General features: G+C 47.6%; 1 protein-coding gene across 1 annotated transcript in view; it reads right to left on the reverse strand.

Moving 5' to 3' along the window:
* dcc (DCC netrin 1 receptor) overlaps positions 1 to 20,000 on the reverse strand; it is a 395,572-nt gene that overhangs the window by 268,358 nt on the left and 107,214 nt on the right. The window contains exon 7 of the mRNA XM_045214418.1: positions 4,038 to 4,197. Within this exon, the coding sequence (XP_045070353.1) occupies positions 4,038 to 4,197 (160 nt within the window). The remainder of the gene's footprint in view (positions 1 to 4,037; positions 4,198 to 20,000) is intronic.

The following is a 20,000-nucleotide window of genomic DNA, read 5'->3' on the forward strand; positions in this document are numbered from 1 at the left end:
TGGGAATGGCCCTGAAATTGACTTAGAAAAGACTCCTCAGAGACTCGTGGACAAAAGCACAACCCCCCGATTATATTCACCTAATAAAATAACCATTCACCAAATGATCAGATTAATTAAAAAAAATTAACTTCATGCACAGTAGGAGAAGCCCGAGAGGGACAGAAAATGTCTGACAGGATGGCACCCTGTTCCCTATATAGTGCACTACTTTTGACCAGAGCCCTGTGGGAATAGGGTGCCATTTGGGATGCATGCAGATTGAATGAACAGTGTGTTCTATGGAAGCAACTTGATCTGTGTCTGTGTGTTTTATCCTGAGATCACTACTGAGCTGGAACACAACCCACATGCCCTCGTTAGACTAGCACTAGATCACTGCCAAAAGCCCCCTTGTTAGTTGCCACCAAAACAACTACTTGGGTATTTAACCTGGTGACCCCCTCCTGGGGGGCGGGATGACTGAATGATTCTGCTTTTACAAAATGTTTATTCTGGTTTCAAATTAAAGCACAATAACTGGCTCTTGTTAAGACTTTTAGAATTGATTGACCCCTTGTCTGTAATATGACGTAGGTCTGGAGGATTAGACCAGACCAGACCAGACCAGACCAGACCATATAGTAGACCAGACCATGTAGTAGACCAGACCATGTAGTAGACCAGACCATGTAGTAGACCAGACCATGTAGACCAGACCAGAACATGTAGACCAGACCAGACCAGACCATGTAGTAGACCAGACCATATAGTAGACCAGACCATATAGTAGACCAGACCATGTAGTAGACCAGACCATGTAGTAGACCAGACCAGACCATGTAGTACAAACAGACCATGTAGTAGACCAGACCAGACCATGTAGTAGACCAGAACATGTAGTAGACCAGACCATGTAGTAGACCAGAACATGTAGTAGACCAGAACATGTAGTAGACCAGACCAGACCATGTAGTAGACTAGACCAGACCATGTAGTAGAAACAGACCATGTAGTAGACCAGACCAGACCATGTAGTAGACTAGACCAGACCATGTAGTAGACCAGAACATGTAGTAGACCAGAACATGTAGTAGACCAGACCAGACCATGTAGTAGACTAGACCAGACCATGTAGTAGAAACAGACCATGTAGTAGACCAGACCATATAGTAGACCAGACCAGACCATGTAGTAGACCAGACCATGTAGTAGACCAGACCAGACCATGTAGTAGACTAGACCAGACCATGTAGTAGACCAGAACATGTAGTAGACCAGAACATGTAGTAGACCAGAACATGTAGTAGAAACAGACCATGTAGAAGACTAGACCAGACCATGTAGTAGACCAGAACATGTAGTAGACCAGACCATATAGTAGACCAGACCAGACCATGTAGTAGACCAGACCAGACCAGACCATGTAGTAGACCAGAACATGTAGTAGACCAGACCATGTAGTAGACCAGACCATGTAGTAGACCAGACCATGTAGTAGAAACAGACCATATAGTAGACCAGACCATATAGTAGACCAGACCATGTAGTAGACCAGACCATGTAGTAGACCAGACCATGTAGTAGACCAGACCATGTAGTAGACCAGAACAGACCATGTAGTAGACCAGACCATGTAGTAGAAACAGAACATGTAGTAGACTAGACCAGACCATGTAGTAGACCAGAACAGACCATGTAGTAGACCAGACCATGTAGTAGAAACAGAACATGTAGTAGACTAGACCAGACCATGTAGTAGACCAGACCAGACCATGTAGTAGACCAGACCATGTAGTAGAAACAGAACATGTAGTAGACTAGACCAGACCATGTAGTAGACCAGAACATGTAGTAGACCAGACCATGTAGTAGACCAGAACAGACCATGTAGTAGACCAGACCATGTATTAGACCAGACCAGACCATGTAGTAGACCAGACCATGTAGTAGACCAGACCATGTAGTAGACCAGACCAGACCATGTAGTAGACCAGACCAGACCATGTAGTAGACCAGACCATGTAGTAGACCAGAACATGTATTAGACCAGACCAGACCATGTAGTAGACCAGACCATGTAGTAGACCAGAACATGTAGTAGACTAGACCAGACCATGTAGTAGACCAGACCATGTAGTAGACCAGACCATGTAGTAGACCAGACCATGCAGTAGACCAGACCATATAGTAGACCAGAACAGACCATGTAGTAGACCAGACCATGTAGTAGACCAGACCAGACCATGTAGTAGACCAGACCAGACCATGTAGTAGACCAGACCATGCAGTAGACTAGACCAGACCATGTAGTAGACCAGACCATGTAGTAGACCAGACCATGCAGTAGACTAGACCAGACCATGTAGTAGACCAGACCATGTAGTAGACCAGACCAGACCATGTAGTAGACCAGACCATGCAGTAGACCAGACCAGACCATGTAGTAGACCAGAACATGTAGTAGACCAGACCATGTAGTAGACTAGACCAGACCATGTAGTAGACCAGACCATGCAGTAGACTAGACCAGACCATGTAGTAGACCAGACCATGTAGTAGACCAGACCAGACCATGTAGTAGACCAGACCATGCAGTAGACTAGACCAGACCATGTAGTAGACCAGACCAGACCATGTAGTAGAAACAGACCAGACCATGTAGTAGACCAGACCATGTAGTAGACCAGACCATGCAGTAGACTAGACCAGACCATGTAGTAGACCAGACCATGCAGTAGACTAGACCAGACCATGTAGTAGACCAGACCATGCAGTAGACCAGACCAGACCATGTAGTAGACCAGACCATGCAGTAGACCAGACCAGACCATGTAGTAGACCAGACCATGTAGTAGACCAGACCATGTAGTAGACCAGACCAGACCATGTAGTAGACCAGACCATGTAGTAGACCAGACCATGCAGTAGACCAGACCAGACCATGTAGTAGACCAGACCATGTAGTAGACCAGACCATGTAGTAGACCAGACCAGACCATGTAGTAGACCAGACCATGTAGTAGACCAGACCATGTAGAAGACCAGACCAGACCATGTAGTAGACCAGAACATGTAGTAGACCAGACCATGTAGTAGACCAGAACAGACCATGTAGTAGACTAGACCAGACCATGTAGTAGACCAGACCAGACCATGTAGTAGACCAGACCAGACCATGTAGTAGACCAGACCATGTAATAGACCAGACCATGTAGTAGACCAGACCAGACCATGTAGTAGACCAGACCATGTAGTAGACCAAACCATGTAGTAGACCAGACCATGTAGTAGACCAGACCATGTAGTAGACCAGACCATGTAGTAGACCAGACCAGACCATATAAAAGCGTCTGCTAAATGGCATATTATTATGTAGTAGTAGTAGACCAGACCACGTAGTAGACCAGACCAGAACATGTAGTAGACCTTAACATGTAGTAGACCAGAACATGTAGTAGACCAGACCAGAACATGTAGTAGACCTTAACATGTAGTAGACCAGAACATGTAGTAGACCAGACCATGTAGTAGACCAGACCATGTAGTAGACCAGAACATGTAGTAGACCAGACCAGACCATGTAGTAGACCAGACCATGTAGTAGACCAGACCATGTAGTAGACCAGACCAGACCATGTAGTAGACCAGACCAGACCATGTAGTAGACCAGAACATGTAGTAGACCTTAACATGTAGTAGACCAGAACATGTAGTAGAAACAGACCATGTAGTAGACCAGACCATATAGTAGACCAGACCAGACCATGTAGTAGACCAGACCATGTAGTAGACCAGACCATGTAGTAGACCAGAACATGTAGTAGAAACAGACCATGTAGTAGACCAGACCATATAGTAGACCAGACCAGACCATGTAGTAGACCAGACCATGTAGTAGACCAGACCAGACCATGTAGTAGACCAGACCATGTGGTAGACCAGACCAGACCATGTAGTAGACCAGACCATGTAGTAGAAACAGACCATGTAGTAGACCAGACCATGTAGTAGACCAGACCATGTAGTAGACCATACCATATAGTATTTAACCGTACCTGTTGACAGTGTCCTGGGAGTAGTAGATGCCGTAGGTCTGGACTGTTCCTCTGGTCTCCTGCGGGGGGCGCCAGCTGAGGCGGACAAAACGGCTGGACACTAGGACAGGGACCACGTCACGGGGAGCAGAGGGGAGGAGGACACCTGAGCTGGGGACAACTGGTGGAGGAGGAGAGGAGTAAGTCAAATAAGTAGGGGACTCAGGGCTAGGGACCTGAGGGGCTGGTGTTGGGGAGGCTACTGTTTCTAGGTAGGTGTGTTAGTTATTTAGGAAGGAGAGAGGGCGGGAGGGAAGGAAGGAAGGAAGGAAGGAAGGAAGGAAGGAAGGAAGGAAGGAAGGAAGGAAGGAAGGAAGGAAGGAAGGAAGGAAGAAAGAAGGAAGGAAGGAAGGAAGGGAAGAAGGAAGGAAGGAAGGAAGGAAGGAAGGAAGGAAGGAAGGAAAGAAGGAAGGAAGGAAGGAAGGAAGGAAGGAAGGAAGGAAGGAAGGAAGGAAGGAAGGAAGGAAGGAAGGAAGGAAGGAAGGAAGAAAGGAAGGAAGGAAGGAAGGAAGGAAGGAAGGAAGAAGGAAGGAAGGAAGGAAGGAAGGAAGGAAGGAAGGAAGGAAGGAAGGAAGGAAGGAAGGAAGGAAGGAAGGAAGGAAGGAAGGAAGGAAGGAAGGAAGGAAGGAAGGAAGGAAGGAAGGAAGGAAGGAAGGAAGGAAGGAAGGAAGGAAGGAAGGAAGGAAGGGAAGAAGGAAGGAAGGAAGGAATAAAACAACAGGAGCATGACCGATGGAATGAGAAGAAAGGAAGGAAAGAAAGAGCAGGAAGGAAAGAAGAACAAGTGATCAAGATGATAACAGACAAGGAAAGGGAACCGTTATTTTCAGTTATAGATAGATCATTGCAGTGCAGTAGAAGTGTCATACAGAAGCAGTCAGTGAAAGAGAGAGAGAGATAGAGAATGTTAACAGATAAGTAGCTTCATTTGTAGCGGTGGTTATAGCATCGTATGTAATATGTATGTTCGTGACATGTATGTATGTCCGTGACAAGATGCATGGATGGATCTGAAGTCATGTATGTTCAGTGACGAGATCGAACGGGTTCAGAGAGACATGCCATCATGTTTGTTTGACCCATTACTGGGTCAACGCATGGTATCGGAGAGGGCTAAATGGCCTAACAAAATGGCCTAACCATAACCAACATATTTTCTATGTTCTCCCTGTAGCTCTCTGGACATCTTCCCTATTGAAACTGAAGAGAAAGCCTGTGAGTTCTAACGTGTGAGGAAAACTGTGTAGCGTGAATCCGTCAATGCTGGGAGCTCTGAACACTGTGGTTAGACACACTGAGAGTCAGCCCATGACAGTACCCATTGTCTGTAAATGGTGTACTGCGCTGTATTGGTTCATCTCCCTCTGTTGGACTGAGGCAGGGAGCTCATAGGTTGTTTTTTTTCTCACCTCTGATAATGCTCTGATGCTGAAACAGCCATGTCACACACACCAGCCTCACACACACACACACACACCGGTTACACACATCAGTCTATGTCACACACACTGGGCAACGTCATGCACGCCAGCCTCACAGCTTAACACACATCGTCATCAGGGAATGAGTGGTATGGCCAAACTAACCCTGTTGACTCACTGCCTTCACAGATAACATACCTGGAAAGACCCCTTACCTGGAAACTCTTTTAGGATATATCTCAAAAAAAAGAAGGTGAGATTTTCAACGGACTAACACCCACACCAGACAGATATACTTATTTGGGGGAAGATGTTTTCCTTTCATTAAAGGTGTGTCGTAAAAATCAAATGTATCTGTCCAAACTCCCCGAGATAAAGGTCAGGGAGGAAGCATTCCTCATGTGGATATTCTTTAAGGTCAGGGGGGAGGGGTTAATCCTGTGGATATTCTTTAAGGTCAGGGAGGAGGGGTTAATCCTGTGGATATTCTTTAAGGTCAGGGGGGAGGGGTTAATCCTGTGGATATTCTTTAAAGGCTTTGTCTTGTACTGTACAGTATGTCAATACTCTGCTACAGCTGCTAGGATGCATCCCAAATGGCACCCTATCCCCTACGTAGTGCACTACTTTTGACCAGAGCCCATAGGGCTATACAAGTACAGTGGGGAAAAAAAGTATTTAGTCAGCCACCAATTGTGTAAGTTCTCCCACTTAAAAAGATGAGAGAGGCCTGTATTTTTCATCATAGGTACACGTCAACTATGACAGACAAAATGAGAAAAAATAATCCAGAAAATCAAATTGTAGGATATTTTATGAATTTATTTGCAAATTATGGTGGAAAATAAGTATTTGGTCAATAACAAAAGTTTCTCAATACTTTGTTATATACCCTTTGTTGGCAATGACACAGGTCAAACGTTTTCTGTAAGTCTTCACTAGGTTTTCACACATTTTTGCTGGTATTTTGGCCCATTCCTCCATGCAGATCTCCTCTAGAGCAGTGATGTTTTGGGGCTGTCGCTGGGCAACACAGACTTTCAACTCCCTCCAAAGATTTTCTATGGGGTTGAGATCTGGAGACTGGCTAGGCCACTCCAGGACCTTGAAATGCTTCTTACGAAGCCACTCCTTCGTTGCCCGGGCGGTGTGTTTGGGATCATTGTCATGCTGAAAGACCCAGCCACGTTTCATCTTCAATGCCCTTGCTGATGGAAGGAGGTTTTCACTCAAAATCTCACGATACATGGCCCCATTCATTCTTTCCTTTATACGGATCAGTCGTCCTGGTCCCTTTGCAGAAAAACATCCCCAAAGCATGATGTTTCCACCCCCATGCTTCACAGTAGGTATGGTGTTCTTTGGATGCAACTCAGCATTCTTTGTCCTCCAAACATGACAAGTTGAGTTTTTACCAAAAAGTTCTATTTTGGTTTCATCTGACCATATGACATTCTCCCAATCAGACGGGCCTGGACATGTACTGGCTTAAGCAGGGGGACACGTCTGGCACTGCAGGATTTGAGTCCCTGGCGGCGTAGTGTGTTACTGATGGTAGGCTTTGTTACTTTGGTCCCAGCTCTCTGCAGGTCATTCCCTAGGTCCCCCCGTGTGGTTCTGGGATTTTTGCTCACCGTTCTTGTGATCATTTTGACCCCACGGGGTGAGATCTTGCGTGGAGCCCCAGGTCGAGGGAGATTATCAGTGGTCTTGTATGTCTTCCATTTCCTAATAATTGCTCCCACAGTTGATTTCTTCAAACCAAGCTGCTTACCTATTGCAGATTCAGTCTTCCCAGCCTGGTGCAGGTCTACAATTTTGTTTCTGGTGTCCTTTGACAGCTCTTTGGTCTTGGCCATAGTGGAGTTTGGAGTGTGACTGTTTGAGGTTGTGGACAGGTGTCTTTTATACTGATAACAAGTTCAAACAGGTGCCATTAATACAGGTAACGAGTGGAGGACAGAGGAGCCTCTTAAAGAAGAAGTTACAGGTCTGTGAGAGCCAGAAATCATGCTTGTTTGTAGGTGACCAAATACTTATTTTCCACCATAATTTGCAAATAAATTCATTAGAAATCCTATAATGTGATTTTCTGGATTTTTTTTCTTCTCAATTTGTCTGTCATAGTTGACGTGTACCTATGATGAAAATTACAGGCCTCTCTCTCTCTTTTTAAGTGGGAGAACTTGCACAATTGGTGGCTGACTAAATACTTTTTTCCCCCACTGTAATATGGAGCCATTTGGGACGCAGCCAGTAAGTTCTGGAAATGACACGGTTTATGAATGGCTATACAGTGCCTTGTTAAGTCCACATGTACACTGCCTTGTTAAGTCCACATGTACACTGCCTTGTTAAGTCCACATGTACGCTGCCTTGTTAAGTCCACATGTACACTGCCTTGTTAAGTCCACATGTACGCTGCCTTGTTAAGTCCACATGTACAGCGCCTTGTTAAGTCCACATGTACACTGCCTTGTTAAGTCCACATGTACACTGCCTTGTTAAGTCCACATGTACGCTGCCTTGTTAAGTCCACATGTATGCTGCCTTGTTAAGTCCACATGTACGCTGCCTTGTTAAGTCCACATGTACACTGCCTTGTTAAGTCCACATGTACACTGCCTTGTTAAGTCCACATGTACACTGCCTTGTTAAGTCCACATGTATGCTGCCTTGTTAAGTCCACATGTATGCTGCCTTGTTAAGTCCACATGTACGCTGCCTTGTTAAGTCCACATGTAAGCTGCCTTGTTAAGTCCACATGTACGCTGCCTTGTTAAGTCCACATGTATGCTGCCTTGTTAAGTCCACATGTATGCTGCCTTGTTAAGTCCACATGTACGCTGCCTTGTTAAGTCCACATGTATGCTGCCTTGTTAAGTCCACATGTACGCTGCCTTGTTAAGTCCACATGTACACTGCCTTGTTAAGTCCACATGTACAGTGCCTTGTTAAGTCCACATGTACGCTGCCTTGTTAAGTCCACATGTACACTGCCTTGTTAAGTCCACATGTACGCTGCCTTGTTAAGTCCACATGTAAGCTGCCTTGTTAAGTCCACATGTAAGCTGCCTTGTTAAGTCCACATGTACACTGCCTTGTTAAGTCCACATGTATGCTGCCTTGTTAAGTCCACATGTATGCTGCCTTGTTAAGTCCACATGTATGCTGCCTTGTTAAGTCCACATGTACGCAGGCCTTGTTAAGTCTATATGTTTCTCTCAGAACAGAATGTACAGTCAGTTACTAGTCAGGGTCTGCGTCTGAAAAGGCAAACTGTTCTCTATATAGTGCACTTCTTTTGAACAGAGCCCTATGGGCCCTGATTAAAGTTAGTGCACTACATAGGGGATAGGGTGCCATTTAAGACAGCCAGAGAATTACCTCTATGGTTTAAACCCAATTGTCTGTTGATTCAGACGTGCTCTTTAATATCTGCCTCTGTTCTCCCATGTTCCAGGTAGTTTAACAGTCTCTGGTTCAGTTAAAGGGTTCATTAGACACACATTACCTCTAGAGAAATACCTCAGCATCCACCCACATACCCCCAGTCCAAGCCTCGTCTGGCATACCCTCTGCCACCCCCATGTTCCCTCCAGTCCAAGCCTCGTCTGGCATACCCTCTGCCACCCCCATGTTCCCTCCAGTCCAAGCCTCGTCTGGCATACCCTCTGCCACCCCCACGTTCCCTCCAGTCCAAGCCTCGTCTGGCATACCCCCTGCCATCCCCACGTTCCCTCCAGTCCAAGCCTCGTCTGGCATACCCTCTGCCACCCCCACGTTCCCTCCAGTCCAAGCCCCGTCTGGCATACCCCCTGCCACCCCCACGTTCCCTCCAGTCCAAGCCTCGTCTGGCATACCCCTGCCATCCCCCACGTTCCCTCCAGTCCAAGCCTCGTCTGGCATACCCTCTGCCACCCCCACGTTCCCTCCAGTCCAAGCCTCGTCTGGCATACCCTCTGCCACCCCAATGTTCCCTCCAGTCCAAGCCTCGTCTGGCATACCCTCTGCCACCCCAATGTTCCCTCCAGTCCAAGCCTCGTCTGGCATACCCCCTGCCACCCCAATGTTCCCTCCAGTCCAAGCCTCGTCTGGCATACCCTCTGCCACCCCCCACGTTCCCTCCAGTCCAAGCCTCGTCTGGCATACCCTCTGCCACCCCCCACGTTCCCTCCAGTCCAAGCCTCGTCTGGCATATCCTCTGCCACCCCCCATGTTCCCTCCAGTCCAAGCCTCGTCTGGCATACCCTCTGCCACCCCCACGTTCCCTCCAGTCCAAGCCTCGTCTGGCATACCCTCTGCCACCCCCACGTTCCCCTCCAGTCCAAGCCTCGTCTGGCATACCCTCTGCCACCCCCACGTTCCCTCCAGTCCAAGCCTCGTCTGGCATACCCTCTGCCACCCCCACGTTCCCTCCAGTCCAAGCCTCGTCTGGCATACCCTCTGCCACCCCACGTTCCCTCCAGTCCAAGCCTCGTCTGGCATACCCCTGCCATCCCCCACGTTCCCTCCAGTCCAAGCCTCGTCTGGCATACCCCTGCCACCCCCATGTTCCCTCCAGTCCAAGCCTCGTCTGGCATACCCTCTGCCACCCCCACGTTCCCTCCCAGTCCAAGCCTCGTCTGGCATACCCTCTGCCACCCCCACGTTCCCTCCAGTCCAAGCCTTGTCTGGCATGCCCTCTGCCACCCCCACGTTCCCTCCAGTCCAAGCCTCGTCTGGCATACCCTCTGCCACCCCCCACGTTCCCTCCAGTCCAAGCCTCGTCTGGCATACCCTCTGCCACCCCACGTTCCCCTCAGTCCAAGCCTCGTCCCTGGCATACCCTCTGCCACCCCCACGTTCCCTCCAGTCCAAGCCTCGTCTGGCATACCCCCTGCCATCCCCACGTTCCCTCCAGTCCAAGCCTCGTCTGGCATACCCTCTGCCACCCCCCACGTTCCCTCCAGTCCAAGCCCCGTCTGGCATACCCCCTGCCACCCCCCACGTTCCCTCCAGTCCAAGCCTCGTCTGGCATACCCCCTGCCATCCCCCACGTTCCCTCCAGTCCAAGCCTCGTCTGGCATACCCCCTGCCATCCCCCACGTTCCCTCCAGTCCAAGCCTCGTCTGGCATACCCTCTGCCACCCCAATGTTCCCTCCAGTCCAAGCCTCGTCTGGCATACCCCTCTGCCAACCCCAATGTTCCCTCCAGTCCAAGCCTCGTCTGGCATACCCCCTGCCACCCCAATGTTCCCTCCAGTCCAAGCCTCGTCTGGCATACCCTCTGCCACCCCCACGTTCCCTCCAGTCCAAGCCTCGTCTGGCATACCCTCTGCCACCCCCCCACGTTCCCTCCAGTCCAAGCCTCGTCTGGCATACCCTCTGCCACCCCCATGTTCCCTCCAGTCCAAGCCTCGTCCTGGCATACCCTCTGCCACCCCCACGTTCCCTCCAGTCCAAGCCTCGTCTGGCATACCCTCTGCCACCCCCACGTTCCCTCCAGTCCAAGCCTCGTCTGGCATACCCTCTGCCACCCCCACGTTCCCTCCAGTCCAAGCCTCGTCTGGCATACCCTCTGCCACCCCCACGTTCCCTCCAGTCCAAGCCTCGTCTGGCATACCCTCTGCCACCCCCACGTTCCCTCCAGTCCAAGCCTCGTCTGGCAGACCCCCTGCCATCCCCCCACGTTCCCTCCAGTCCAAGCCTTGTCTGGCATACCCCCTGCCACCCCCATGTTCCCTCCAGTCCAAGCCTCGTCTGGCATACCCTCTGCCACCCCCACGTTCCTCCAGTCCAAGCCTCGTCTGGCATACCCTCTGCCACCCCCACGTTCCCTCCAGTCCAAGCCTTGTCTGGCATACCCTCTGCCACCCCCACGTTCCCTCAGTCCAAGCCTCGTCTGGCATACCCTCTGCCACCCCCACGTTCCCTCCAGTCCAAGCCTCGTCTGGCATACCCTCTGCCACCCCCACGTTCCTCCAGTCCAAGCCTCGTCTGGCATACCCTCTGCCAACCCCCACGTTCCCTCCAGTCCAAGCCTCGTCTGGCATACCCTCTGCCACCCCCACGTTCCCTCAGTCCAAGCCTCGTCTGGCATACCCCCTGCCATCCCCCCACGTTCCCTCCAGTCCAAGCCTCGTCTGGCATACCCTGCCACCCCCATGTTCCCTCCAGTCCAAGCCTCCGTCTGGCATACCCTCTGCCACCCCCACGTTCCCTCCAGTCCAAGCCTCGTCTGGCATACCCTCTGCCACCCCCACGTTCCCTCCAGTCCAAGCCTCGTCTGGCATACCCTCTGCCACCCCCCACGTTCCCTCCAGTCCAAGCCTCGTCTGGCATACCCTCTGCCACCCCCACGTTCCCTCCAGTCCAAGCCTCGTCTGGCATACCCTCTGCCACCCCCCACGTTCCCTCCAGTCCAAGCCTCGTCTGGCATACCCTCTGCCACCCCCACGTTCCCTCCAGTCCAAGCCTCGTCTGGCATACCCTCTGCCACCCCCACGTTCCCTCCAGTCCAAGCCTCGTCTGGCATACCCTCTGCCACCCCCACGTTCCCTCCAGTCCAAGCCTCGTCTGGCATACCCTCTGCCACCCCACGTTCCCTCCAGTCCAAGCCTCGTCTGGCATACCCTCTGCCACCCCCACGTTCCCTCCAGTCCAAGCCTGCGTCTGGCATACCCTCTGCCACCCCCACGTTCCCTCCAGTCCAAGCCTCGTCTGGCATACCCCTGCCATCCCCCACGTTCCCTCCAGTCCAAGCCTCGTCTGGCATACCCCCTGCCACCCCCATGTTCCCTCCAGTCCAAGCCTCGTCTGGCATACCCTCTGCCACCCCCACGTTCCCTCCAGTCCAAGCCTCGTCTGGCATACCCTCTGCCACCCCCACGTTCCCTCCAGTCCAAGCCTCGTCTGGCATACCCTCTGCCACCCCCACGTTCCCTCCAGTCCAAGCCTCGTCTGGCATACCCTCTGCCATCCCCCACGTTCCCTCCAGTCCAAGCCTCGTCTGGCATACCCCCTGCCATCCCCCACGTTCCCTCCAGTCCAAGCCACGTCTGGCATACTAGCCTGTATGGCCATGTAGTGAAACACATGTGTAGTACGTGAACAGGTTTATAAGTTGATCTGTGGAGAGACACAGATAGATGACTTTTCCGATGACCCCTCCATCATCCCACTGAGCAAGAAGAATAATGAGTCCATCCCAAATGGCCCCCTATTTTCTATATAGTGCACTACACAACAAAGTGGACAGTACCATTGACCGCATCCATCTCCATTCATCCGTGTCCCAGTGCTATTTCAGACCAGGCTTAACTCTCACACTCTCTCGTTGATTAGCTGTATTTTGGGTTAGTGACGGCTAATGTGCCTCAGCCTGGTTCACATTAAACACATCATAATAGGAGCACTCAGTGTTCCAGTCCAGATGTGCTGGAGTGGGGTGGACAGTTTACACAGCCTGCTGCAATAGCACTGCGGACGCTTGTTAGGCTCCTGGTGTGTGTGTGTGTGTCTGTGTGTGTGTGTGTGTGTGTGTGTGTGTGTGTGCATGTGTGCGTGTGTGCGTGTGTGTGTGTGTGTGTGTGTGTGTGTCTGTGTGTGTGATTGTGTGTGTGTGTGTGCATGTGTGCGTGTGTGTGTGTGTGTGTGTGTGTGTGTGTGTGTGTGTGTGTGTGTGTGTGTGTGTGTGTGTGTGTGTGTGTGTGTGTGTGTGCATGTGTGCGTGTGTGCGTGTGTGTGTGTGTGTGTGTGTGCGTGTGTGCGTGTGTGTGTGTGTGTGTGTGTGTGTGGGTGTGCATGCGTGCGTGCCATCTCCATCTCTGATCAATGAGGAGAATCAGCCTCTGTTTGGCCTGTGTTACCCTTGACTGCTAATGCCCACTTTGGTGCCATGACTTTTTTCAATCAGTTGCAGGAAGTAAACACTCTAATACCAAATTCCGATCCAGTGAATTTGGTATCGTACAGCCACCCATTGTTCATTTGAAATCAGTGCATATCTACGCTCTTAAAGATTCCCAGGTGTTTAAAAAATAAATAAAGTTCCTTTGATTACAAGTTATGTGCTCTGTCTTAAATCAGAATCGCTGCCTTATGTTTGTTTTGTATTTGTATTTGTTATGGTTTGCCATTAGTTCCTGCCGAGGCAGCAGCTACTCTTCCTGGGGTTTATTATGGATCCCCATTAGTTCCTGCCAAGGCAGCAGCTACTCTTCCTGGGGTTTATTATGGATCCCCATCAGTTCCTGCCGAGGCAGCAGCTACTCTTCCTGGGGTTTATTATGGATCCCCATCAGTTCCTGCCGAGGCAGCAGCTACTCTTCCTGGGGTTTATTATGGATCCCCATCAGTTCCTGCCGAGGCAGCAGCTACTCTTCCTGGGGTTTATTATGGATCCCCATTAGTTCCTGCCGAGGCAGCAGCTACTCTTTCTGGGGTTTATTATGGATCCCCATTAGTTCCTGCCGAGGCAGCAGCTACTCTTTCTGGGGTCCAGCAAAATGTAGGCAGTTATACAATTTTAAAAACATTACAATACATTCGCAACAGATTTCACAACACACCAAGTGTGTGCCCTCAGGCCCCTACTCCACTACCACACATCTACAACACAAAATCCATGTGCACGTGTGTGTAGAGTGCGTATGTTATCAGTTGAACTGCTCTCTGTTGATTAACCTTTTACTGCAATGGGCTAAATCAGGGTCACACAGTGTTTCATGGTAGTCTTAAACAAATCTACTTTGAAACAAAAGTATACATCTCACACACAAAAAAAGAAACTTAGATATAGAGTTGAAATGTATTACATTTTGAGTTTGCATCCCAATATTACACATTATATACATCACAGAAGACTGAAATATAACAAAACCGTTTGACATAAAAACACTGGATCTTGTTTATTAATTATGAAATTATGAAAAATATTAATAACATCCCCCCCCCCATGAAGACACTAGGACATTTGACTGCAGAAAAGGACTATGGCAATACTGCACTTGCCATAGCAAACAACTATTGCTCACCAGTGACAAATATATATAAAAACAAATATATCTGTGTATTTAGTGGGGGAAAAAGAAAGTGTTTCACTATTATGACACCTTAAAAGTACTTCTGGCCACAGACAAAATCCTTCTTCAACAGCCATCAATCCAGATCAAGTAGTCACCTTTGTTTGATGAGCTCTGAGATCACAGGGTTCCCTCTGTCTTTGATTCAGACGAACCACAGAGACACGACTTTGCTTTGAAATACAAAAAAACACATTTGTCTGAAGTCCTTATACGTTTTTTTCAAGTTACAGAGTGTTCAGAGCGTCATGCAACATCATACAGAGTGTTCGTTCATATTTGTAACGTACATTTTTCAACTGTGACAGTGTTTTGATAGGAAAGTGAGGACATTATCTCGACATGACAGTGTTTTTATAGGAAAGTGAGGAAAATATCTCATCTTGACAGTGTTTTTATAGGAAATTGATGAAAATGGTGACAGAATATCAAGATGACTATTGTAAACATCTGTTGGATGTGCTATGCTGTCACTCTTCACTGAGATAGTTCTCTGTCTGTTCACTCTTCACTGAGACAGTTCTCCGTCTGTTCACTCTTCAGAGACAGTTCTCCGTCTGTTCACTCTTCAGAGACAGTTCTCCGTCTGTTCACTCTTCACTGAGACAGTCCTCCGTCTGTTCACTCTTCAGAGACAGTTCTCCGTCTGTTCACTCTTCACTGAGACAGTCCTCCGTCTGTTCACTCTTCACTGAGACAGTTCTCCGTCTGTTCACTCTTCAGAGACAGTTCTCCGTCTGTTCACTCTTCAGAGACAGTTCTCCGTCTGTTCACTCTTCAGAGACAGTTCTCCGTCTGTTCACTCTTCAGAGACAGTTCTCCGTCTGTTCACTCTTCAGAGACAGTTCTCCGTCTGTTCACTCTTCAGAGACAGTTCTCCGTCTGTTCACTCTTCACTGAGACAGTTCTCCGTCTGTTCACTCTTCAGAGACAGTTCTCCGTCTGTTCACTCTTCAGAGACAGTTCTCCGTCTGTTCACTCTTCACTGAGACAGTTCTCCGTCTGTTCCCGCTTCACTGAGACAGTTCTCTGTCTGTTCCCGCTTCACTGAGACAGTTCTCTGTCTGTTCCCGCTTCACTGAGACAGTTCTCTGTCTGTTCCCGCTTCACTGAGACAGTCCTCCGTCTGTTCACTCTTCACTGAGACAGTTCTCCGTCTGTTCACTCTTCACTGAGACAGTTCTCCGTCTGTTCACTCTTCAATGAGACAGTTCTCTGTCTGTTGTGGTGGATGTTGTGTTTAACGATTTACAGTTTTTCTCCATTGGTTTGGCTCATTTCTTGAAACAGAAATTACATTCTCAAAACTACATGGACAAACCTCCAAACCACTTGGCAATTGTTCACAACAGAATTGAATTTCTCATTCATTTCATCAAATTGCAAATGTCTAAGTACATGTCTCAATGTCTCAGTACATCTTTGCAAATGATTAAGTACAGGTAGCCTACATTTAGCACAATTTCCAAGTGAATAGATCTTGTTGATCTAAACTGATTGTTGATTCTCAGTCTAATGGTTGTTCGCTCCAAAACGTGTCAGCGTCATTTCATTGTATAAGTCATCACATGCACAATAGTCTGTTCAATTGTCAAAATTAGTCAAGAACATAATACCATGAATACCATATATGAATCCCTTGGAACATTTGATAAATTTATTACAGCAATTGACAGTCAGGTGAAACTAGAACTTGACTAACGAAGGAGGAGTTTCACACATCTCAGATGACCAATCAAACAGTATGTTTAGTTACCTGACAGGTGCTGTCCATGACTGTGAATGCTGCCAAACATGTATGTAAAGAGCTTGACCATGCAGGACCAGTACAATTTCTGAACATGGAGGCACCTGGCCAAGTAAATGAACAAGGGCAACTGCCTGCTCGAGGAAGAGGAAGAAGAAGAAGAGGAGGAGGAGGAGTAAGGGTGCGTGGTGGTGGAATAGGGGAAGAGGCCGAGGAGCACGAAGACACCATGCTGTCCCGGATGAAATTCGGGCCACAATTATAGACCATGTCATCAACCATGGCCTCACAATGGCGGAGGCAGGTCGCCGAGTGCAGCCTAATGTGCCTCGCTCAACAGTCTCCTCCATCATCCAAACCTTTCGCAGGGAAAACAGGTATGTAGTCAGTCAATGATGGAATTATATGTTGTATAGGACAGGACACTGTGCATAGAGCAAGAAATATATTTATTTACATATTTACCTATTCATTTAGTGTGTGTGTGTGATAGGCCTACAGTAATATCTTACCTCAATGGGATGTTATGATACTAAAAATGACAAGAAAAACATTGGAGAAAATAAACTATGGAATAGTTTATTTTCTACAGTATTGATGATACAGTTTACAGTAGTATTCCAGTCACTGTGCAGTGATGCATTAGAATTGTGGTAAAGTTACTGTAAGTAAAACAACAATACAATTACATAGGTAACTCATTCTGTAAGGAATACATAAGGTATACATTACGAATGGAGTGTTGTCCTTTGACTTCTATATCTAGGATTGGACGACAACCTTGCACAGGTGGCAGAGGAAAACTTCTCAATGAACAACAAGAACAAGAGATCTGTAACATGGTGATGGCAAATAATGCCATCACATTGAGACAGATCCGCGCTGCAATCCTACAAGACAATGCCATATTCCAAAATGTCAACTCTATAAGCATCTCCACAATAGACCGGATATTGAAGAAGCATCAGATGACAATGAAGCAAATTTACAGGGTACCATTTGAGAGGAACTCTGATAGAGTGAAAGAGCTGCGGTACCAGTATGTACATGTAAGTCAGTTACTGGTTGTCCATCATTATAACATTTTTACAATTAAGCAGTGGTTCCCAAACTTTTTTGGCTTCAGTACCCACTTTACCTGATTTGTGTATCCAGGTAATCCAGGTATGGAAGTATTTGATTTATCTGACTTCAACATTTCGCCTAAAAACTGCAGCTTACTGTATGATGCAATTATCATTATAATCCTTATTTTGAAGAATATAACATACAATAAGAAAAGGGGTCAAAGAGCTGCAATTAGTGCCTCCCATGTAAATCTATCTAATACTGTGGGTTTTACTGTAACATTTCAGTAAGTCTAGTCATTGATGATTTCCCCCTCCCCTTTCTGTCAAATACCCCCTGTAGTACCTCTGCATAGGGGTACATGTACCCCAGGTTTGGAACCACTGGAGTAGTGGCCAGTAGTATATTGAACTTGTGGAGAACATAGAACATTCCTATGTAATTGTCTGTAACTGTAGTGTATGACTCTTCTGTATGACTGATTTGATGTTTTCTTTTTTTACGCTATTGTAGAGAATAATGGCATTGGAAGGAAACGAGACCCATCACATCCTCGTGTTTGTGGATGAAGCTGGCTTCAACCTGGCCAAGGGCCGAAGACGTGGCCGTAATATTTTGGCCACCGGGCCATGGTGGATGTCCCAGGCCAGCGAGGGGGCAATATAACTATGTGTGCTGCCATATCGGAGAATGGTGTGGCCACTCACATCCCCAGTCTTGGCCCATACAATACACAGAAGCTCCTCATCTTCTTGGACCGCCTTCATGTTGATTTGATCCCTGAAAATGAGAGCGGTCTCGTAGGGCCCTCACCTACCACAATATGTCATTGTATGGGACAATGTGAATTTCCACCGTGGCCCGCTCATCAGGGCCTGGTTCACTACTCATCCAAGGATGGTCATGGTGTTCCTACCACCTTACTCTCCTTTCCTCAATCCTATTGAGGAGTATTTCTCCGCTTGGAGGTGGAGAGTGTATGAGCATCGGGCTCAAGATCAGAGGTCCCTGCTCCATGCAATGGACGCTGCGTGTGAGGATATTACAGGAGATCAGTGTAGGGGATGGTTGCGACATGCACGCCGTTTCTTCCCTCGTTGCATCGCAAGGGAGAATATACGCTGTGATGTGGACGAGAATCTGTGGCCAGACAGACAGCAGCGTGTGGATGGCCAGGAGGGTGAGGACAGCGACCAGTGAAGAACTGTTAGTTGTGAAACTCCAGCTTTATTTACAGCACTGTAGGCTGCATATAATTTTCATTGTTTTTTGTTTGTGTGTTTATATTACAGTATATTATGCTGTATACATTTTCTTTTACTCTGATGTATGGAAGTTACTTTATGTGTGTGAATGATAATGGTTACAATTTCCTTGGCAGTATGAGTGCAATGTGTGATGTCAAACCTTGGAGGCTACTCTTACCCTAAAATCCTATTTATTTTTTTTCAGTTTTATACACAATTGTATTCTGTTAGCTAGACAAAAAACAGTACAGTAACCATTGTCAATGAAGGACTGGGCTAAGACTGAAAGGTGGACATGAGGGATATTTCAATGGTCCTCTGCCATAGTGACAAAACATCTAAACATTTTGACTTGCAGTGCTTACACAATGCCAAAGGGACGAAGCATTTTGGGGGCACTGACTGTTTAAATGAGAAGGAAATTTAGTTTTGACACATGCGTGAACTGTTTTGGGAGAGGTATGAGCTTTTGCAGGTGAACCATGGTGTTGTGCCGAACCATCCACGTTATTTTGGCTAAAGCACCAAGAGTGTTGAGAACGTCCGGTCTGTTTCAAGAAATGAGCCAAAGCAATTGAGAAGGATCTTTGCCATTTTCGTGGCACTGACTCCTTATATGGGAAAGGAATTTAGTTTTGAAGCATGAGTGAACAGTTTTAGGAGAGATATGAGCTTTTGCAAGTGAGCTATAGTGTTGTGCTGAACTGTAAGACTGTTTTGCCAAATGATCTTAGAGTTTTGAGAATGTAATTTCTGTTTCAAGAAATGAGCCAAACCAATGGAGAAAAACTGTAATATATACAGTGCATTCGGAAAGTATTCAGGCCCCTTGACTTTTTCCACATTTTGTTACGTTACAACCTTATTCTAAAATGGATTAAATAAATACATGTCCTCATCAATCTACACACAAGACCCCATAATGACAACAAGTTTTGCAAAAAAACATAAATACCTTATTTACATAAGTATTCAGACCCTTTGCTATCACACTCGAAATTGAGCTCAGGTAAATCCTGTTTCCATTGATCCTCCTTGAGATGTTTCTACAACTTCATTGGAGTCAATTGATTGGACATGATTTGGAAAGGCACACACCTGTCTATATAAGGTCCCACAGTTGACAGTGCATGTCAGAGCAAAAACCAAGCCATGAGGTTGAAGGAATTGTCTGTACAATTGTACAAAAGACAGGATTGTGTCAAGGCACAGATCTGGGGAAGGTTACCAAAAAATGTCTGCAGCATTGAAGGTCCCCAAGAACACAGTGGCCTCCATCATTCTTAAATGGAAGAAGTTTGGAACCACCAAGGCTCTTCCTAGAGCTGGCCACCTGGCCAAATTGAGCAATCGGGGGAGAAGGGCCTTGGTCAGAG

Source organism: Coregonus clupeaformis, unplaced genomic scaffold (assembly GCF_020615455.1).
Source record: "Coregonus clupeaformis isolate EN_2021a unplaced genomic scaffold, ASM2061545v1 scaf0254, whole genome shotgun sequence".
Lineage (NCBI taxonomy): Eukaryota > Metazoa > Chordata > Actinopteri > Salmoniformes > Salmonidae > Coregonus > Coregonus clupeaformis.